General features: G+C 50.2%; 3 protein-coding genes across 4 annotated transcripts; 1 reads left to right on the forward strand and 2 right to left on the reverse strand.

Moving 5' to 3' along the window:
* Positions 1-429: 429 nt before the first annotated feature.
* Positions 430-5491, reverse strand: POLR2C (RNA polymerase II subunit C). 2 transcript variants are annotated; one of them, XM_069868488.1, is made up of 9 exons: positions 5378-5491; positions 4680-4729; positions 3992-4060; positions 3768-3820; positions 3514-3642; positions 2800-2851; positions 2119-2287; positions 1618-1692; positions 430-956 (listed from the first exon to the last, which is right to left on the reverse strand). In XM_069868488.1, the coding sequence occupies exons 1-9, from the start codon at positions 5461-5463 to the stop codon at positions 812-814; spliced, it is 828 nt and encodes a 275-aa protein (XP_069724589.1). In that variant the 5' UTR covers positions 5464-5491; the 3' UTR covers positions 430-811. The 2 variants fall into 2 exon arrangements, with proteins under 2 accessions (XP_069724589.1, XP_069724590.1); XM_069868489.1 differs by lacking the exon at positions 430-956 and having other exon boundaries at positions 1624-1852; positions 2035-2287.
* A 56-nt stretch (positions 5492-5547) lies between these two features.
* Positions 5548-14825, reverse strand: COQ9 (coenzyme Q9). Its single transcript, XM_069868485.1, has 9 exons — positions 14709-14825; positions 12415-12586; positions 11723-11858; positions 11221-11363; positions 10869-10953; positions 9591-9695; positions 7483-7638; positions 7025-7078; positions 5548-5655 (listed from the first exon to the last, which is right to left on the reverse strand). Exons 1-9 carry the CDS (start codon positions 14770-14772, stop codon positions 5620-5622), a joined length of 951 nt encoding a protein of 316 aa, XP_069724586.1. The 5' UTR covers positions 14773-14825; the 3' UTR covers positions 5548-5619.
* Positions 14777-21478, forward strand: CIAPIN1 (cytokine induced apoptosis inhibitor 1). The gene is made up of 9 exons (XM_069868487.1): positions 14777-14856; positions 16495-16670; positions 16965-17117; positions 17860-17936; positions 18212-18380; positions 18558-18631; positions 18960-19075; positions 19591-19660; positions 20218-21478. The coding sequence occupies exons 2-9, from the start codon at positions 16514-16516 to the stop codon at positions 20326-20328; spliced, it is 927 nt and encodes a 308-aa protein (XP_069724588.1). The 5' UTR covers positions 14777-14856; positions 16495-16513; the 3' UTR covers positions 20329-21478.
* Positions 21479-22327: the final 849 nt, after the last annotated feature.

The raw sequence follows: 22327 nt of genomic DNA on the forward strand, positions 1-22327 counted from the left end.
GGCTTCAGGCACATTGGAAGCTGCCATCCAGGGGTCACCAATGACAGAGTCCCTGCCATCCCAGCTCTTAACATACAGATCACGTAGTGCACAGGTCACGTAGTGCACAGGTAGAGTCTGCTTCAAAGGAGACTTTAAATACAGCTAAGTCTGCCTGGCCCATCTGGGCTCCCCTGCAGCACTGCCTTCTGCGGCATCTCACTTAGCAGCCCAGCCTCAACCATCTGCTCGAAGCGTAGCCCTGGGTCGGTAAATGATGGGCTACCTGCTGGAGGGGGTTCTGCTCTCCTTAGGAGATAATGTCAAGAGCAGCAATCAGCACCAGAGAGCAATGCTCCTGCCACAGCAGATCTCATTAAGTTAACATCTACTGGAGAGAAGTAAATGATGTGACATCTCCTCCTGCAGCCCAGGACAAGCTTTCAGGGATGACGGAACACAGGGGGTATGGCTTTATTCAGCACAGTAAGGAACAGACATGCAAATAAGATAGGGTTGTGTAACTGACTCCCAAAAGCCACATGGCCAGAATCTGAAACTTGGGCCTAGAACTCAGGGATCGCTTAGAGACAAATCCTGTTCTAATAAAGATGCTCACCAATTCCCTTCCTGCTTCACTCTACACATCTACACGATGGCTCTCCCTGGGAAGGAAGGCCAGGGAACAGGTGTCGCCAACCAGCAGAGCTAGGCCAGGCAAGTCTGAGGGACATGGGAAGGAAGGCAAAAGCCTCAGCCTGGAGTGCTGTCAGGCAGAGGCAGGAACCTTCTGCATCACGCACGCCTGAGCGCTCTCTTGCAAGGGGCCACCTCAGTTTATAGTGAGGACATCGCTCTGAATCTCGTGGCTCAGCTGGGTCTGGAGGTCACTCAGTTTCTTCTTCAGGCCAGACAGCGCAGAGAGAACGATGGTCTCTGGACGCAGAGAACCGCACGACTCCACATTGTAATAAAACCTGAGGTTAAAAGTCAGAGATAAGTCACAACTTGCCCCTCAAGGATCTGCAAAACCAGAGAGCACCTGCAGAGCAGTTCCAGCTTGGACAGGGAGCTCTGCAGGGAATCCAAACCATCGGCATCATTCACCTCCCAGCCGGGCAACAGTCAGCGCTGCCCCTCTACAACTGTAACATCAGCACCCATGACTCCACAGGCTGCAAGAACAACTCTGAGATGTATTTCTGTTCAGCACTGTGACCTGCAAGCCAGCACAGAGCCCTGCGCCAGGGTGTACAACTGGCTGTAGGCACTTGCACAGTGCAAATAACCCAGAGGAGGGGGCACCACCAGCAAATGGAGCAGGCGACCCACATGGCTGAATAAATATCCTAAGGCACTTTTCCCCACAGGCCTCACACTTCACCAATGCTGCACTGCACTGCCCTGCTTGGTAACACAAACTCAGGACAACTGTCTGTTATCTCCCAGAGGGGACAATGTGCCAGGCCTGGCCACATTACCAGTTAACTCCAACTTCTGCCCAGCTTTTCAGGAAACAGCTTCCTGAGCTGGTAAACTGCAGCGCAGAGTAGACAGTCTCATAATAACAGAAGTCAAAGAGGTCCACCCAGACAGTCGCCCCACTTTCCAGCTGCAGTGGCACATTCAGCTTCCTACCTCTCCGGCTTCCCGTTGGGGTCATAGGGAGCCTGAGCATCCTCCTCGTCGATCTCCGAGTACTCACTCTTGGGCCTGGAAACCAAGAGCAGGGAAGGTCAGCGTGGAGCCCATGCTCTAGCCTGGCCCCAGGGCACCCAGGCACGCTGCACCACTGGTTGGCCCCAGAGAGCAAGCACAGAGGCTGAGCTCCAGCAGACAAAGGAGCAGTCACTAAACAAGTGACAGAAAAAAACTCGGTCCCATGTGGTCCTTTCTGGCTCCTCATTAATGCCCCAGAGGCACCCAGCAGCGCTGGAGGAAGAGGATCAGCCACAAAGCAGTCCACCTCGCTGCAGCTCAACCAGGCTTCGGCATCCTAATACAGGAGCAGAGCCCGCATGGTGGGAAATGACAGGCATGCTCACCATCACTAACTCCCCAACTCATCTCTGGGGCTGAAATGCAGGTGCCTGCTGGAAAAACCTTTTCCTGTTCCTCCAAACAGACATTAGGACATACCACTCCTCCGGTTTGGGGTACACAGTGTGCCTCAGCGCGTTGTCTGGGTCGTACTCAAAGGCCACGCCTGCCGTGGGGTTCCACTTGGCGTGCTCCTTGCCAAAGCCCTTCTTGGCATAGGCTCGTAGTCTCAGCTCCTGGCCCTTCCGCAGCTTCACAATAAGGATGTCTGAGGAAAAGCACACGCCCGTTTGAGAAGGCTGCAGAGGAGAAATGCGTGTGCAGATCACTCTGGGGCAAAGGCAGGAATTTTTAGTGCCCAGGAAGATGTCATCAGAAGCACAGGCTCACTTGGATTCTTACAAAGGTTCATCTGTGACCCCAGGGAAGCTGGGAAACATCTCGCTAAGTAAAAAGGAGTTGCTCATACGCCCAGAGGCACAGCTCAGGCCCCCAGGTAACAGCAGACAGCACAGTATTTTGCTTCTTTGCTGTCTCTCAAGTTCTCATAAGGAGAGAAAAGACCCTCTGGCATAGGACTTTAGTTCTAGGGATAACTTTTAAGTTGCATTGAAACAAAACACTAAACCCCCTAATGCAATGATGCCAGTGGCTCTCGACTGCCAAGCTTTACAACTGCCTTATGGTTGCACAGCTAGTAAAAGAAGAACAAGTTCAAAGACTCTGAAAGAAAAAATCATTTCCTCCTCCATCTCTTAGACCCAGTGAAACGCCACTCACCATCCTGCTCCACATAGTCATTGGGGTCATTGTCTCTGCTCCGAGATGTTACCTGCAGCAGAACAAAAGCAAGTGAATTAATGGCAAAATCAGCTTCTCTTTCCACATTAAACAGCAGCTGCCTACAAACATTGGAGACTGCAGAGAACTGCTCTAGAGTGACTCACAGCAACAAATCCAGCCCACCCTATTTAACAGGAATGAGAACGATTCAGGCAACTCCAGGTAGGTATGTGATATCGCACTGCACCAGCCTCTCTCCTCCCAAACTGTTCTCCCCACACCTTGCTGTGCCCAGAGACCAGAAAACCCCAGGCAGTTGGGTTGCTGGCCTTGCCTGAGCCCCAGCAGCGAGCGGGCAGAAGGCAGTGACATGGCAGCAGGACACAAGCACATGTTCCGAGTACCTGAAGTGAGATGGAGGGGCTCCACTAAAGTTTGAGATGAGGGATGCTGGATGATGTAACAAGGCCATACTGCTTTGACACACCATCAAACAGCAAGTGAAGAACAAGATGGTGAAGAAGAGGAGGGCACAGGCACACACTGATGTTTCTGCAGATATTCCTGCTTTGCTCTCCCACTAGGTTTGAAGTGGGGCTTTAGGCAAGATGAAAAGCGCTCAAAGGCCTTGTTTTGTCCAAGTTCTATTTGTTTGCCAACCCCCGTGGAAACAGGAGGGGACCCACTGACAAGAAAAGAGATCACACTGACCGGTATGACCCGGGGGTTGTTAGAGATGAGATCGCGGGATGTAACGTGACGAGTCTGGTCTTCATTGCACCGGACATCAAGGGTGAACTCCACAGAGCACTCCGGACAGAACTCATCACATGTACAGTCCTGGGACACATACAGGTCAAGACCTTTATGTCAAACCTCTCCAGCAAGGAATCAGTAGCACCTCCCATCGTATCAGACCCCCACCAACATCAAAATAAGCACCCCCAACATTTTGCTTGACTCACTCTGGAATATTGCATCTTATCCACAATGTCATCGCTGGTGAGGGGGATGAGACCTGAGGGAAGAAAGAAATCGTGAGAAAGTCTGAGTGAGACCACAGGAGCACCAACCCGCCTGCTGAGATGGGCAGAGGGGTAACAGCTTCCAGACAAAGGTGCTTCAGCACCTCCAGACAGATTTATCTCATAACTTCTGCCTTGCTGCACATCTGCACCCCGGCACTCACCCAGCCTGTGCGCAATGAATTCATCATGGAGCACGGAGGAGTTGGCGTCTATCTGGACCCAGTCGATGGCTGCAGAAAGGGAAAAGTCACCGGCTGAGAAACACTTCCATGGGGGAAAGCTAAGCAGTTCGCAAGGGCACAGAAAACATAGAATCATAGAATAACCAGGTTGGAAGAGACCCACCGGATCACCGAGTCCAACCATCGCTATCAAACACTAAACCATGCCCCTCAGTGCCTCATCCACATGTCCCTTAAACACCTCCAGGGAAGGTGAATAAACCACCTCCCTGGGCAGCCTCTGCCAGTGCCCAGTGACCCTTTCTGTGAAGAACTTTTTCCTAATGTCCAGCCTAAATCTCCCCTGGTGGAGCTTGAGGCCATTCCCTCTCGTCCTGTCCCCTGTCACTTGGGAGAAGAGCCCAGCTCCCTCCTCTCTACAACGTCCTTTCAGGTAGTTGTAAAGAGCAATGAGGTCTCTCCTCATCCTCCTCTTCTCCAGGCTAAACAACCCCGGCTCTCAACATAACGGAGACTACATCTGGTAGCACACAGTACTGGTTAAACACACACAGGGTGAGCTGAAGGAGCTCGGAGATGGAGGGGAAAAGGGAGGGCACCTAGGGTGCTGCCAAGGGCAACAAGGAAGCAGCCCAAGGGCTTGTGTCTGGGGCAAGCAAGGCAGTACCTATGATGGGCACTTCTGCGATGAAGACTCTTCTGATGGAATTGGCCACCCTGATGGACAGAAACACGTGTGGTGAGGACTGCAGGAGCACAGAGTCTGCAATGTACCGGCTCGTCTGTAGTGTGGTGGCCCAGGCTCTGCTGCAGCGGCTCCAAGCGGGGCAGCAGGTGCCCACCTGAGGGGGATCGGCACCACACCAGCCCAAAGGGGGGGGAAACGGCACCAGCAACCCAAAAGGGGAGGGGGGGATCGGCACCACCAACCCAAAGGGGGAGGAAGGGATCATCACCACCAGCCCAAAGGGCGAGGAAGGGATCAGCACCACCAACCCGAAGGGGGAGGAAGGGATCAGCACCACCAACCCGAAGGGGGAGGAAGGGATCAGCACCACCAACCCGAAGGGGGAGGAAGGGATCAGCACCACCAACCCGAAGGGGGAGGAAGGGATCAGCACCACCAACCCGAAGAGGGAAGAAGGGATCAGCACCACCAACCCAAAGTGGGGGGTGATCGTCGCGGCCACACGAGGTGGGGGATCACTCCCACCCCTCCTCGAGGCGGGGAATCGCCCCCGTTAGCCGTAGGCCGGGGGGGCGGGGGGGGGAGTCTCCGCCCGCCCCGTCCGGCTGCTCGTCCCCCCGTCTCGTTCTGCCTCGTCCCCGCCCCGCCCCGCGTCCCGGCCGGTCCCCGGCGCTCACGCCAGGTCGGTGTTCTCGATGATGAACTTGACGTTCTCGTCGGTGAGCTCGGTGATGCGCACGGTGGGCTGGTTGGCGTACGGCATGGCCTCCCCGCGCTCCCCCCCCCACCCCTTTCCCCTCCCCTCCCCGCCCCGCCCCGCCCGGTCCGCTCCCCAAAACAGTCCGGGTCAGCCTGCGCCGCCTTTATTGGTGCCGGGGAAGGACGCGGCCCCGCTCGCTCCTGCGCCGCCGCTCCCGCCTCACCGGCGCTGGTTCAGCCCCGTCAGGTTCTTGATCTGCGGGGCAGAGGGAGAAGGGGGTTACGGATCGCTCTGCCCAGCCCCGGAGGCGAGGAGCTGGAGAAAAATCACGCTGGACGCGGGCACGGGCATCCCTCACCTCCCAACCTGCTCTCTCGGTCAGCAGCCTCCAGCTCTGTTCTGTTTCTGCACCTGCTCAGCCTTCTGAGCATTCTTACAAGCGAGAGCGATGCCTTAGATGCTTCTGAGCATTCTAAGAATGCTCAGAAGCATCTAAGGCATCGCTCTCGCTTGTAAAAGATCTGGAGAGCCCGGCAGAGCCACCACGCTTGGGCACAGGAGGCCTGGTTGCTCCCAGTAACTAACTACTGGGAGCAACAAGTAACTGTACTGGGATGATTTGCTTTAAAACCAGCTGGGTTTTACCCCCCAGCAGTAGCTGAGTTCTTCCCCTGTCTGCACAGTGGGTCTCCTGTGCAGACAGGCCAAGCATCCCATAATACCCGGCATCTCAGACCCAAACTGCAGGGATGCAGCCTGCGGGACATCCTCACATCGATGTCCAAGAGTGTAGAGCACAGGAGTTTCTCTAGGTGGGGTCTTCTGGGCATGTGGAGGTGTGAAAGCAAAGAGAGGCTGAGAAATGGTAAAGATTTTAAACTAACTAACCATAACTGCACAGGGAGGGAGGTGGGAGAAACTGAGAACTGCTTCATACAGTAAAAACTATTTCCAATTTATGTTCCAGCCCGTTTGTTTTGCATTGGTACAAGTAAAATGTTTGTGGTAGCATGGAAATTACTTTGCTGCCAAGTGCAATGGGAGTTATCCAAAAATAGAATCACAGGCAAGTCCAGGAGCCCTTTAAAAATCATTCCTGGGTACACAAAGGATTGTTTTGTATCCCAGAGGATGTAGAGCTCCCCCTACACAGACACAAAGCAGTCCAGGATGCTACCAAGAAGTGAACGAATTCTTGGAAGGATGCTGCAGTTCATTGTAACATCTGGAGGTCACCCTGCTGTGACCCAGGGACAGTGCCAACTCCGTGCGTCCATAGGGCAGTCTCTCCATCAAGATCTCCAGTGCAGGGACTGGCAGAGAAAGGGATCTTGTGACAAGCAATGGAGAACAGTTGTGTTTATTCTGATTGCCTGTCTCTCTTCCCTAAAGCTCACCCTGCAGCTCCAGACTTTTTTATGCTCTATTAAGTTCTTTCACCGCAAACCAGTGAATTAACCCCAAATGACTCAGAAAATCATCCTTCTGTGTAGTTAAGTTGTAAAAGATAATTCTTTTTCAGGCCATCCTCTAGTGTTGGGAGGAAAAACATGCTGACATTCAGCACAGGAGGGAAGAAAAACAATTCTGCTCTTAAAGCCCTGCTGGTTTCAGCATTACTTACAGTAACCGCAGCTCCCATCAGGCCCTGGACAATTGCTTCTCCGGTTGACTGTACCTAGGAGACACAAGGAGAATGAGACCTTTTGCTTTCTTTTGCAGTTACATCTGTGCCCCCCAAACACAGAGATGTAATACACAACATACATGTTCTATAAAGGTGCTGACAGAAGCCAAGCACAAGTGACAGCCAGCGATAAAAAACATGGAAGAGTTTTCCTGGCAATATATGTTCCTCAGCCATCAGGCCAGTCTGACAAAGAGAGTGCCTAGCTGTGATGTTATGAGAAAATACTGGAGCATTTATTGGTGTTGAAGCTACAGCATTTATGCCATGCCCCACCAGTACAAGGTGGTCTCTCAGATCTGTGGTGTGCACCGCTGAAAAGCCAGGTCTGTCTTCACGTAGGTTTGGACAGACAGCGGACGCAGCACGTGTACATACCTCGCCTGTAACGTTACCTGGTTAGCTGTGTTGCCCATCTTCATGGCATCAGCTACTCTGTTTTCTAGGAAGCGCCAAGTGTCTTCAAAGTCAGGGGACGAATCCTGCATCATCACCAGTTCGGTGGTGTTGTAAATGCCAGTGAGCACAGCCCGACGAGTGTACCAGTTAATCTGCAAGACCATAACATCAGAGAGAGAGAGAAAGGCGTGACCTGAATGCAGATCAAGAATGCAGCTTGCGAAAGCAGAACAGAGAACAGCAAAGGAAAATAGCAAACCGACTACTTAAACTCTGCAACTCATCTCTCCGATGCAGTGGGCTACCAGCCAACATCAACATCTGATAGCACAGCTGCTCCCATGGCACCTGACAGAGGTCAAGGTCACACAAATGGTGTCTAAAAATGCTGAAGAACATCCCCACCGCCTGCTTTTGGTTGCAAGCCAGTATCTGTGGCAGCCAGCAAGGCATTCTCCCTTGCCCAGTTAGCCTGTGTGTGGTGCAAGAATTCACCTTTGCTTTGCAGGCAGCTAGCAGGCGACACAAAGTTGTGATTCTTGATCTGATTTAGATGAGAAACTGCTATATTTAGTACTGAACCTGAGCTGCAGTTTGCACCAGGTACAAGCATGAAGAAAGGGAATAGCTAGAGGACAACTGTGCAAGACATCACACAGAGATCCACCTTTCCCAAATCCTGTCACTGAAATACCAGCACTGCCTGCTGAATCACTAAATGCATCACTACCCAGCTGGAAGCAATGCTGCAGGATGTGTTACAATAGACTACACAGTGCAGAAGTGCACAAATAACTCAAACTCTTCAGTTTTTCCAGTTACACTTGAGCCACTGGCGGATGAAATACATACACGTTTTTAAAAACGAGTCTTCAACTTCATTTGCCGCTATTACAGTGATTAAACTATTTGGGTGCCTAAAAAAAAACCCTGGTTGTTCTATTCATGACTACAAAGCAACAGAGTAATTAAAACACTGGTCTTGACTTTGAAAACAAGAGTTTACTGCAAAGCTCTACTGTCTGCACTGTGACCTGCAAGCTTTGACAAAGGGAGAAACATGAGGGATGCTGCCACTTGCAGCTGACTCTTTCACGTGCCTGAGACCAAACTCTTTTTATTGATTCTCCTCCTGCTCTGAAAACAACACCTGAAGGGGTCTCTGAGCCATGGGCATACTCTACCGAGCTCCTGGCGCTGTGAAGAGGGCTGCACGGCAAGTGACATTAAACCCCCTTACTGGGAAGGAGGGAGCGTTATAGCTTCCCAAGAGAACTACTGTAAATGGTCAGAGGTGCAACACTTCAGAACTTCTGCTCCCTGCATCAGTGAGACTTTTGAAACAGCTCAGTGCAGACACTGACTCTGACATGTCGATTTGACTTTCATAACCCGTAAGGGACTTGCAGTTCCTGATGCCATCACAGCCTTTCGGTGCTCTTCTGGCTTACTCCTTTTATTTTTCATATCTCTTATTTATTTTTCACTACAGTAGCTTCTCTTTTACCCTCAAATAAAAGAAGTTTATTAAAGTAGTCTGTTAAAATGATTCATTTAGCTTTTCCCATCTCTCCTTACATCTGAATTAAAGTAGTCTATTAATTGCTTTAATTAAGGTTATAATTTTCTTTTATTTCCTGCCAGAAAGATGAAAGCTTTAATAAGCAACCGGTATTTTTAGGTTGGTTCTTTAATGGTTTTCAAGTTAAATCTGTAAATGTGGCTGCTGGTGGAAGAAGGGCTGCTTCGACAGCCACACAGCTCACTCACTGAATGCTGGATCAACTTCTTAGTCTCAAAATGTCAACAATTCTGTCTGTGTCTTCAGAAAAAATAAAGGACTTAAAAGAGTCTAGGGAAGCAGGTCCTTCTAATTTGCACTAACCCCATTGGCACTAATTTGCATGTAGTCCCTTTGGCTCCTAAGCTTCTTTGGAAATTAGATTACAGCCCATAAGGACCCTTGGGTGCTTCTGAAAACATCTTCCTCGCTCAGCAAACAGGATCACTTCAAGAGAGGTGTGGCCCAAGGCCTACTTCAACCCATCATTTTGCTGACATGCCGAGGGGTAGCACCAGCCAGTCTGCAAAGCAAAAGACTTACGTCTGTAGACTGGTCTCCAGCATAATGCCAGATATCATCAATCATGCTGCTGAGGAGGCTGAGGCTGGAAGGGATGTTATGTGGCAGCAATAGGATGCTCAGAGCCTGTGAAGCAAACAGAAAAATCGGAGAGTCAAAGAGAGAAGAACACAGCGTTAAAGCAGACGAACAGTGCTCTGCTCTGTTATCCTCTCCCTGTTGCTCTTGACTTGCCTCCAGCTCCCAGTGACAAGCCTTCCCAACTCTTTTCAGCTAACAACGGTCTTTCCAAGTGGCAGGATCTGCTGGGAATGCACAGTGTGGCAGTCAAGCTCAGGCTTACTGGAGCTCAAAGCTCCCCATTTACTTCAAACACCACTGTGTTGCCTCTCCCAAGCTGCCTCTCCAGGCAGGGAAACGCAGCACAGGCTGAGCTGACTCACACTTGTGCTGTGCGCCTACAGGCAGGGAGTCAAATCTCTCATTTCTCTGAATTTGACTTTGAACTCAAAGCAGCTCCAAGGGCAGAACAGCCAGTTGTAATGGCCCTGCTGGGATCCTGCAGCCTTTGAACATAATAACACAGTGCTAGGAGAGTCACAATCTACCCCCATCCTTCACAAGGCAAGTTATGCTAATCTGTAACAAAAACATGAATCCCATCTTCTCCCTCTGCAAGGAGCATCAAATTCAGCTGCCCAGAGGCCAGCAGTGGTTCTGGACAACAGAGGATGACTTTGCAGCAATCTTCGCATCCCAAGGTTGGAAACTCTTTGCTTTGTACTAAGGCCACAATTTGATTCCCTTCCCACCCTAGGAAGAAACGCTTGAGACTCAAATCTGAATTTTGAAGCAGCCTCCTCAGCTCCCAGATCTATCCTCAGGTTGCCAGGGGTTTGTCACCTACACACTAGGCAAGCAGCTGCTTTTGTCAAAGCAGCAGCTCTGCATTTCCAGGCACCAGACAACACCAGCACAACCAGAACGATGCTGCGAGGAGCCCGACTTGCTGTGACACTGCAAATAAGACTGAGCAGAGGCACAGGTTATTCTCTGGGGATCCCAGATGGGTGGAGTGAATGATGGTTTGCCTTTCTGGAAAAGCAAGAAATAGTTGTTTCTAAGGACACCTTTAACTGCCTTCTTCCAAAAGTGGTTTCCTCTTCAAGGGTACAAGTCATCTGAAACTAGCAAAGGTTTCCTTTACAACCCTGAGCTACTCTGGTGGACAGACTACATTGAAGGCCACAGAGTGTTTAAAATACCAAAAAAGAGGCAACTCTGATAGTCATCATATACCTGGGGCCATTTCTCAATATATGGAATCACCATCCTCAGTCTGGCTTCCACAGCATCTCTCAGGAACTGATCTGTAGGCTTCTTCCTGGGTGAGAAAAACAAAATACAAATATGAAGAACATCACAGTTAAACTCAAGTCCAGACTTGAAAGATTGATACATTGTCTCCCTCAGCAACAGATATGTAAATTATTAAGCACCCTTCATGCCTCTGGTCCAACTCTGTATCAGGGAAGTTGGTTTTTGGGTAAATTACACTTCATACTTAAAGTATCTGTGTCCCAAGTGGCCTCTTGTCTATGCAGTCCCCAAAATCTGCCAAGGAAGATGTCCTTTCACACCAAATACTCACTCTGCTTCGCCCTGCTGCACTAGTTTTTGTTCCTGCTCCAGCAGCTCAGACAGCTTGGTGTTGCACTGAGACACAAAGTGCAGGATCAGTTGACTGCCATCGCTCTGAAACATCCCTGCAGCAGCAGCAGAGAGACCCAGGGTCTGCAGTGAAGAAGGGAAAAGAACAAACTGGGTCATACACTGCTATGCAGGTTCCAACTAGGAAATAGATTGTATTCATTTCACAAATGAAGTTATATGAATTTAAACAATGCGATATTGCATTACAAAGCGCTTCCTGTGCAGGTTTTCCTTTCTTTAGGATCACTACTCTACATTGTGCCTTAATTTAACTCTGACAGGGTTATCCTGTAATAGCCGTCACACATTTTTGCCTGGTACCATTTGCTGACCAGGGTGCATCACCCAAGAGTATGTGGGGGAAGCATGCAGGCCCGGCTGTCTTTGGACTTCAGCTCCATCCAGTTTTCAACTGGTTCTTTGCTTCTCTCCCCACATACCTTGGCTCCCTCTGCAATGGCTTCTGCAGTCCAGCCATGTTCAGGCACAAACTCCAGCGCTGCTGTGAGGATTCGATGCTGCAGCTGCTCCTCGCTCTCATAGTCCTCAGACTCCTGGCCGCCCTGGCCAGTGTAACTATGAGAAGGTATTGTTACAGTGAGGGGAATGTCACCAGCAAACATCAGTAACCTGGACTCTGCCACTTGCTTGCCGCCACTGCTGCGTGGAGGGACACTTTGAGATCTGCATATTTAAGTTGAAATCTCACCTCCTGCTGTAAAATCCTTCCCTTTCCAGAAAAAGGATTCTTAACAAACCTTTGCCATGAGAGAAGAGAAAAATAAGGAAGGGCTTAATCTAGCTGCCTACCTGCAAACTAACCAGCCTCAGATTCCCCTTCCTTTAAAAAAAACTTTTCCACCAGGGGCTTTACAGCCAACATATTGTCCATACTTTGTGTTGATTTACACAAAAATCCAGAAGCGAAGGCTTACATTTTGCAGACCAGAGAGGTTCCCTCTTGAAAGAAAGTCCCATCCTGTCTCCATGGTGGACAGTGGAATTTGCACTGTCACAGCAAACCAGCATTCCAGCTGCTGTCATCTGAGGCCCATTAACTCTGGAACTCGGTGTCTCCAAGTTTCAGATCCTGCTGTTGGCAGGACAGCCCTAGAAATAGCTAGCGAGTTACCTGGGGTCAGGGCCCTGAGGTTCCTGTTCAGGCTGGTGATCGGCTGGCTGTGAATTGAACTGCTGCTGAGAGGAAGATGCAAACGGCTCCTTCTTCTGCTCATCAGAGACTCTCCTCAGCACAGCCGAGGCCTGGAGAGGACGTTGTGGTGGGCAGAGCTGCCACCTGACCACTACAAGGAAAACCAAGAGAGTCAGATGTCTCCTTCCAACATGAGGAAGCACAGAAAATTAAGGTGAAGAAGAGAATTGTGGTAAACACGGCTGAAAAGAACACAGATTTGTAGAGATGGTTTGACTTTTTTACACTGCTGAGAAGGGCCCTTCTCAGCTGAGCTCACATTTACTTGATGAAAATAAAGTGAAAATGTTTTGTGTGGAAAAGTACCATGCAGACGTCACATATTGCAAAGAGAAAGGAGTTTCCCAATCTCACACCGGTGACTAGGTGCACAAGCAGGCATTTGGTCCCCTGGAGCACACCCTCTCTCCTTTTCAGCCCCTGATAGAGGAGAGGAGTTAGCAGGAGGCACCAACCTCTGAGCCTGGGGCAAGAGGCAAAAGCGAGCAGTCTTAACAGCCACATCATGCTGATCATGTGTGTTTCTCAGATGACTCACAGGCAAAGCAGCTTTCAATTACAGCTACTCTGTGAGAAATTTTAATTTAACCGCAGTGAGGTTTTGGGTTTTTTTAATAAGCTGGGGTTGCACAGCTCATACTTAAAAAAAAAACAAACCAAAACACCACCAGGCACTGCCCCCTGCCCCAAAGCCCCTCCAGGTCCTTCACACGCCATGTGGGGCAGTTCCAGGCCCCATAAGGGCCTCTCCTCACTCCAAGCCTGGCATGGCCTCCTTCTCCCAGGCACTGTACTCCCCAGAATCATGGAATTATTAAGGCTGGAAAAGACCTTTAAGATCATCCAATCCAACTGCCAGCCCAACACCACCACGCCTACTAAACTGTGTCCCAAGTGCCACATCTACCCATTTTTTGAATACCTACAGGGATGGTGACTCCACCACTTCTCTGGGCAGCCTGTACCAGTACTTTACCACTCTTTCGGTAACCAAGTTTTTCCCAATATCTAATCTAAACCTCCCCTGGCACAGCTTGAGGCCATGTCCCCTTGTCCTGTCCCTTGTCAGTTGTGAGAAGAGACCAGCACCCACCTCGCTATATCCTCCTTTCAGGCAGTTGTAGAGGGCGGGGAGGTCTCCCCTCAGCCTCCCCTTCTCTAACTAAACAACTCCAGTCCTCTGGTTGCTCCTGATAACCCCTGTGCTTCAGACCTTTTCCCAGCTCCGTTGTCCTTCTCTGGACACACTCCAGCCCCTCCATCTCCTTCCTGTACTGAACCTCACAGGCCTGGGCTGGGGTTGCGACTGGGGACTGGAGCTCGAGATGAGGCTGGGACTGGAGCTGGGGACTGTGGACTGGAGATGGAGATGGGACTGGAGATGGAGATGGGGACTGGAGATGGAGATGGGGACAGGAGACAGAGACTGGGGACAGGGACTGGGGACTGGAGCTGGAGATGAGGCTGGGACTGGAGCTGGGGACTGCAGACTGGAGATGGAGCTGGGACAGGAGACAGAGATTGGGGATGGAGACTGGGGATGGAGACTGGGGACTGGGGACAGGGACTGGGGACTGGAGACGGACTGGAGATGGGGGCTGGAAACAGAGACTGGGGATGGAGTTGGGGGCTGGGGACTGGAGACAGAGACTGGGGACTGCAGGTGCAACTGACTGGAGCTGGAGCTGGGGGCTGAGGACTGGAGATAGGCGCTGGAGGTGTAACTGATGATGGGACTGGAGATGGGGGCTGGAGACTGGAGCTGGGGACTGGAGATGGGAACTGGAGACTGGGGAGTGAGGACTTTAGCTGGGGACCGGAGGTGCAACTGATGATGGGACTGGAGATGGAGATGGAGCTGGGGACTGGAGATGGGAACTGGAGACTGGAGATGGGGATTGGAGACGGAGACTGGGGACTGGAGATAGAGACTGGAGGTGGAGCTGGGACTGAAGAACTGGGGACTGAGAACTGGACCTGGGGGCTGGAGACTGGAGATGGGGGCTGAAGACGGAGACTGGGGACTGAGGACTTCACCTGGGGACCAGAGGTGCAACTGATGATGGGGCTGGCCCTGCCCCGCCCCGCCCCTGCCCTTCACCTCACCTTCCCCGCCGCCTCGCGCCCGACACGTGCACGCGCCCTCTCTCTCCCTTCCCTCCTCGCCTCCCCCCCACACCTCTCCTCCCCAGGCGCGCCCGCCGCCCCCTCACCCGCGCGGCCCCGCCACAGCCCCCAGCCCGCGCGCCGCAGGCCGCCGGCCGCCGCCGCCGCCATCTTGGAAGCGGGCAGAGCGCGATGACGTCACGGGGCTGCGCGGCGGTGACGGCATCAAACGGAGACCCGGCGGGCGCGGGCGAGGTGAGCGGGGACGGGGCTTTTGGGGGGTTCTTGGGGGCTCCCGGGCCTGCTTGGGGGCTCTCGGGGGGCTTTTGGGTATTCTGGGGGGCTCTTGGGGGCTCTGGGCCTGCTTGGGGGCTCCCGTCGGGCTCTTGGGGCTTCTGGGGGGCTCTTGGGGCTCTGGGCCTGCTTGGGGGCTCCCGGGGGGCTCTTGGGGGCTCCCGGGGCGGTGTTGGTTGACATCGTAGGCGGCGTTAGTGCTAATTCCTACCAGAGCAGCACAGACAAGATACAGAGTTGTCCTGTTCTGACCTTGTTTGCGGTTTCCAAAGAAGAGGGATTCCTGGTGTGTATTGCTCTCTGCAACTACCTGAAAGGAGGTTGTGGAGAGGAGGGAGCTGGGCTCTTCTCCCAAGTGACAGGGGACAGGACGAGAGGGAATGGCCTCAAGCTCTGCTGGGGGCTTCAGGCTTGACATCAGGAAAACATATTTCACAGAAAGGGTCATTGGGCACTGGCAGAGGCTGCCCAGGGAGGGGGTTGAGTCACCTTCCCTGGAGGTGTTTTAAAGATGGGTGGATGAGGTGCTGAGGGACATGGTTTAGTGATTGATGAGAATGGTTGGACTCGATGATCCAGTGGGTCCTTTCCAACCTAGTGATTCTGTGATTCTATGATAGAGCCACAAGGACAGCGAGTCAGAATCACTCCAGCCCCAACTGGAAGCAGCTGAGTTAAATCTGGTACAGCATAACTGTAAGCTGTGGTTTTGTGACAACGTGGTGGCAATAAGGCATTACTTGGGATGAATAATGTAATGAGTTCTGGTAAAGACTTTGCTTTCAACAAGCTTTCCCAAGGCAAGTGTGTGGCTTGCAGCTGATTGAAGATATGCTGGGCAACTCATGTGCTCACCAGTGGTCATGTTAAATTGGAAAGAAAATAGGTTTGCATTGGATAGGTGAAGTGAAAGAGGCTAGGTGATTTGTTTCTGTAGCTGATGCTGCTGTGAGTGTGAGTGACAGTATGATAGTGTTGTGACTATTCTACAGGGCAGATTTTATTTGGACTCAGTCAGGAATGCAATCTTTTATGAAATATTAGCACAGCCATATTTCTCAGAAGAGTTACTTCACTGTACATTCTGTTCTTTTCCTCCATCCATATAATTGCTCACCCAGCACCACCAATGATAAAAGCTGAAAGAGCCTCCATCTGGAATACTGGGAATGCCGGCAGTTATTTTTGTCTTCTCATGTATTGCAGAAGACAACCTGCTGGGTCATGTCCTGGGTAGGAGAGAGAAGGCAGTGTTTAATGCCAAATAGTTGTCGCTAGTCTGGGAATCCCGAAATCCTATGTATATCTCTATTCAAATCTTTAAGAAAAGCAGGTAAGGATTTTTTTTTAAAGCATGGCTTGCAGTGACCCCACAAAACTAGTCTCTGAACTGGAGAGAGACTTAGTTACGCCCTCAAGTGAGGCTATTTCTTAAAGTCATGTTGACACTCAGCTTGGAGGAACTCTGTGCTGCCTGTCTCCAGATAATAATTCTCACAGGGGATTTAGGTCACAGTCCATAGAGGTTCATGCTGTGTTTGGCACTGACCCTTCCTCTCTGTTTCCCCCGCTACCAGCTCCTCTCTCTGCCGCTGTCAGGTTTACTGCTTCTGCGAAAATGGGGGAGTATGGAGTCACCCCAGGCCAGTGCGTGGCCATCATCTGGGACAGTTCCTCTCCAGTTGAAGCCCTGAAAGATTTGGTGGATAAAATTCAGGCTCTGGTGGGAGCTGATAATCGTGTTGCTGTGGAAAACGTTAACCAGCTGTCTCAGTGTAAGAATGCACTTCACTTCTCACTGTTTTATTCAAAGGAGAGCTTGTGTTGTGTGAGCTGGCTTCTTCCCTGGTTTGTAAGTCAGCATTCAAAACAACAGCACCTGCTGCTGACTTAGCGCTGGCAGTACCAGAAAGAAGGGGGTATACCCTGCCGTGTTTCCTGTGGCTGGTATCTAATCAGTAATTGATGTACGCAAGCATAAGAGATGAGGAGGGAGGTGGAACTGATGTATTAAGCAAAGCTGTGTGCATGCATGTGTAAAATTATACCATCTTCCTCTTTCTTTTTAGCTGCTCACAAAGAGTCTAGTTTCGATGTAATTCTCTCTGGTGTGGTACCGGGCAGTGTTGCGCAGCACAGCGCGGAGGTGCTGGCCGAAATAGCTCGGATACTTAAGCCAGGAGGCCGTGTCCTCCTGAAAGAACCGGTAGTTACAGAATCAGGTAAGAGAATCTGCATTTGCTTTGCTTTCATGGCAACACTGCAATTCTTGTGAGGATTAGGCTGAGACAGAAAGGGCACGAACCTTGACTTATGTTCAGATACTTTTCATTCTCCTGACACAGTAACCTGAATAGAAAGATTTTCATCCAATGTTTAAGCTGGTAGCAGTCAGAGATGTTTGCAGTCACTCTCCTGTCAAAAATGCTGGACAGGCTTGTTCCTAATCTACATTGAGAAGCTCAGTGGACATCAGCCTTCTCCTAGAGCATGTAGTGTTAAATAGTTGCAGAAGCTGTGTTTCTGAGGGGCTGCCCAAGTGACTTTAAAAACAGGTGACAAATACTGAGAGAAACTGTCCTGGAAGCCAGCTGAGAAGTAGTTATCCAGAGAAGGTAGAGTTGTTCACTTTAATATGTAAAAATGTTTTGGAGGGTTTTATTGTTTGGGATATGGGTGGGATTTTTTTTTCATTTTTTTGGTGGGTGTTGATTGGGTCAAAGAAAGTTTTGGTATTTGTGGAGCAGGTCTAGAGCTAGAATGACTTGTGACCCCAGGCTGTTATTTTAATGAATGAGCTGCTTGCATTGTTTCTGGTTTGTCCCTGCTGTCAACCAGAAAGGGCCAAATTTTAAAGGAGAGGCTTGGATTGAGTAATTCCTTTTAAAGCTTTTGCTTTTCCAGGTTTCTCAGTGGTCTCTATTCCTATTCTTATCTCCTACTTCCTGCTTTTGTGTCTTCCAGGAAACAACAGCAGAATCAAGACAGCAGCCAAACTCCCCACAGCTCTGACCCTCTCTGGGCTGGTGGAAGTGAAGGAGGTAGGTGTGTACTAACAGCTTCCAGAACCTCCCTTGTGCAGTGACCTTGACATGTAGATGGCAATTCCTGGGGACTTGCTGGGTGACCAGGTGTTTAGCTGCCCTGGTTTACTGCAAACGTGCAGGGACACTACCTGCTGCAGCCTTTAGTTGCTGCAAAGGTGGTGTTTTTCTTTAGGATTGAAATACCAATTGTCTGTATTCACTGGAAAACTGGACTGGGTGCTGAAATAAGGTGGTTTTGCATGAGGCTAACCTAAAATCTTGCATTGCAGCTGCAAAAAGAAGCATTGACCCCAGAGGAGGCCCAATCAGTTCGAGACCATTTGGGTTACCAAGGCAATGACCTTCTCATTGTTCAGATTGAAGGCAGGAAGCCCAACTTCGAAGTGGGATCCTCAAGTCAGCTCAAGCTTTCCTTTGCCAAGAAACCTGGTCCATCGGGTAAGGAGTGGGATGCGTGCCAAGTGCGTGTATTGCCTGACTCTTGGGTGACAAGCATCCCCTGGAACAGGGAGACAACTCCAGGGAAGGGCTTTCCAGAGCTGTTTGAGCTCTGCTGGGAGTAGATGGGGCAAAAGCTGGAGTAACTACTATTTCTTTCCTTTATTTTGGCTCCAGGAAAACCCTCTGTGGACCCAGCCACTGCCAAGCTGTGGACGCTCTCTGCCAATGATATGAATGATGAAGAGATGGTATCTAGGTTTTTTTTTTGTGATGCGTTGCTGTTCCTCCTCTCTCCTCTTCTTTCCTAAATAGTTTCAGTCATGCTGCTTGGGGGAAGCTTTGCAACTTAAGAGGTTGAAAAGCATCCCCAAGGCAAAATATCTCATCTACTGTGTGAGGTCTCTAGAGCCCAGAGGTGTGGTGAGGGTGGAGAGGAGACATAGATAAGAGGGCACAGTTGCAGCATTTTAATGCTGGAGCTACAGATAGCACCATCTCTCTGAACATAACGCAGCAACATCATTCCTTCCAGCCAAATCAGTTTCCTGCATGCAGTCCTCTGTGGTATGTTTTCAGGATCTTCTGGACTCTGATGAGCTGTTGGATTCAGAGGATTTGAAAAAGCCAGATCCATCGTCCCTCAGAGCTCCATCCTGCAAAGAAATGGGCAAAAAGAAAGCCTGCAAGAACTGGTCAGTGCTGGGATTCGCGCATCAGTGAACTTCTAATTGTAACATTAAACCCTTAGAGTTGAGTAGATTTTTTAAAAGATTACAGATATTTTGCTGTTCTTCATAACATAGTTCTCTTGGTTCATGTCCTTTCTTATATTGATAATTTGAGTGTAAATCCAAATACAATGATATTTGACTCATCACACTGAAACGGCTACAAATTACCACACCGGTATGATCAGCAGTTGTCTTGAAGGTGGCGGCACGGTTTGTCCAGCCTTGGCTAAAACCCTGTTTTCTCAGATTTCAAGGAGACTTAGCACACATGGCAAGCGCGGAAGAGCAATTTCCCTCTTAGTTTAAACTGGAGGAGTGTGTTTCAGCACTTGCTGTGCAAACCATGGTGTTGAACAACAAAGTGTAGAGCGTGAGAGTCTTCAAGTTAGCTGTGTCATGTGACAGTGAGGACTGGGCTGGAACAAGTGTCAGTGGCTCACAGCCTTTAAGCAGGTGACTCCTTTATTTTTCTACAGCACCTGTGGCCTGGCTGAGGAGCTGGAACAGGAGAAGAAGAACTCGCAGCCTAAATCTGCCTGTGGAAATGTAAATAGTCATTTTTTGTTTCTATGCTGTGCTTTGCAGTGGATGATTTGTGTCCGATAACTGTTTTCTCTAGCAACTGTCCCCTGAGCTGGTTTACTGGTTCGAAACACTGCTTGTGCAGCTTCTGCAGAGCTTCAGCCTGTTGTCCTGTGCCCACATGCTCCGTACCAGTTCGTGTTCCAGTGCAAGCGCTGCCTTTGTAGGAGTCGGGGAACAGTGTGTCTTTACCTTTCTGCCCATGTGCTAACAGCGATCTGCTAAGGGAAGAGTCCCTTGTGGGAGCCCAGGGGAACTGGTGGTGGTTGTGGTGCTGCCCAAGCCTGGTGTGCAGCTGCAGCAGCTGGGGTGGAAACTCAATTCTTCCACATGAGCAGAGTGCCCTGCGCAGCTCTGCTAACCGCTCTAACCAGGCCAGTGTTGGGGGGCAGAAGGGAAGCGGTTTCTGTATTGATATGTGCTGAGGAACGTGTTGTCTCTTAAGCTGGAAGCACGATATCACAGAGAGAGAGTTGAACATTGCCTCTGATTACAGAAGCTGCTTTTCTTTCTCTTGCCAGTGCTACCTGGGGGATGCGTTCCGCTGTGCCAGCTGCCCTTACCTGGGGATGCCTGCCTTCAAGCCTGGGGAGAAGATTCTCCTGAAAGAAAACCAGCTGCATGATGCTTAACAAAGACATCCCTGGGCGTCCTGCAAAGGACTCCTTTGCTTTTTCCATCAGTCTGATGTTCTTCCTGCCGTCCTCCTCATCCTCTCAAACTCATGTTCTCTGGCCAGTACTCCTTGGGGAGAGTGGCACTGCTGTGAGCTCATCACTTGTAACTAGCCTTGGGCTACCTGATAGTCTTTGGTGACAAGTGGTCTCATATGTATTAGACTTCATGTTATGCCTTGTAGCTGGCTTGACCTGATACCAGAACGCTGGCAGTCACTGTGTGTTCCACCAGCAGAGGGAAGTAGACTCAAGTGTCAGGTTGACCACCCGTGCCTATGGCAGGACAGGTGCTTCCTCCTGCCAATGTCATACAGCTCTAATTTGCTCTGATTTTCCCTGATGAATCAGCAGCTCTGGCTCACTCTCAGGGTGACCCTGGGCTCCTGCTCTCTTTGAAATTTGAACCAGCAGTTACTTTACCATGTGAAAGTGGCTCAGCAGCTCCTGTTGCAAGTCAGGAACAGTGAGCACACTTAGCAACATGTGCTTTTAGCAGCATATGAGAACTCCTTGGTAAAGTCTGGCAGGCATGATGAGTTTCTAAGTGTTTCAGGAGCCTACTCTTGATACACCCTGCCCCCTACCTATTTCTGTCAAAAGATTCAGGCCCAGTGAGAAAATTCCTGCCCATAAGGGAGGGAGCAGATTCAATTAGATCTGTCTTGTCCTCCTACACCCTTCTGTCCCTGTGAATTAATATCACACGGGCAATCTGACCTCTCCTGGCGGTTACCAAGTGAGTTACCTGCCTGCAGTGTCCAGTAAGTAAGAACATAGCAATAATTTAATGTCTAGATGATCTGTGGTCACTGCTCCCGCTCTGCGAGATACTGACTACTCTATTTATTTCCATAATTACTGATGGTGAAGCATCTGCACAGGTGCAGGATGAGGGACCTGTTTGTGTTCTGTGTCGGGCTTCCTTCACACCCAGGGAGGGAGAAGAGGGAAACCCAAAGCCACTGTCTTAGCGGGGATTGCGTTGTTGGGAGCTCTTGCTCTACAGGATGTGGCTGCTGCTTGTGCTACGTGAGTTACACAACTCACAGAGGGGGCTGGGGTGAAAGGCTGTTCTGTTCTTGAAATAAAGGTGACCAATGGTAAAGCATTTGGCTTAAGACTGGTTCTAGTGGCCATCTTAAGTGCACCTCTATTTTTACTCAGCCTCCCGGTGATTTCTGGAACTGTTAAATATTGGATTATATCTTAGAGTTCTCTGTGAATTGTTCAACTGAAAACATGACACAAATATGTGGTGCCCACTGGAAAAAAAAGAATCAAGCTGCCTAGACTAACTTTTTTATTCAGTCTAGATTTCAGAAAGAGGCTTTCTCCTGGTTGATTAAGGAGAAGGCAGCTTGTAGAGAAGGAAGGGAGGGATCTCATGAGGTGTGCAAAGCACCCTGTGTGGAGCAAGGGGCCGGCACTGCCACCTGAAGTGTGGAATACTCGGTGCTGCCTGGGAGCTGGAGGGGAATGTGAGGGACTAGGGGGAACAGAGACCTCTGAGAACTTTATAGGCTGACAGCTGCCCTCCAGCGAGAGCAAACCTTTCCCAGACTTGCACACCCGAGTCCCTGCCTGTGTGGTCAGTGAGAGCAATTCTCAAGAAGAGTCCAACCACCTGTCCAACAAACCTGTTAGCGCTCCCACCTTGTGATCTAAGGAGGTAACAGCCTCTCTGCACACTTATGACCTTTTAGCATATCATTGCCTTTTTTCAGCCTTCGTGATCGCAGAAGATTGGGTCTCTGCGTGTCTCCCTGCGAATGTTTGCTGATGAAGGCAGCCTTTAACCAAACTGCTTTCCTTTCAGGAGTAAATAAGACAAAAAAGGAGGAGGCAGTGGCAGAAGCTTTTGTTGTGCACTGATTCACTCAGCTGGAATTTAAACAAGCTGGAAATGCTTTCAGATACTGCTGATTTCAGTTAATGATGGTTAAGGCTGTATAAT

Source organism: Phaenicophaeus curvirostris, chromosome 14 (assembly GCF_032191515.1).
Source record: "Phaenicophaeus curvirostris isolate KB17595 chromosome 14, BPBGC_Pcur_1.0, whole genome shotgun sequence".
NCBI classification, from domain to species: Eukaryota; Metazoa; Chordata; class Aves; order Cuculiformes; family Cuculidae; genus Phaenicophaeus; species Phaenicophaeus curvirostris.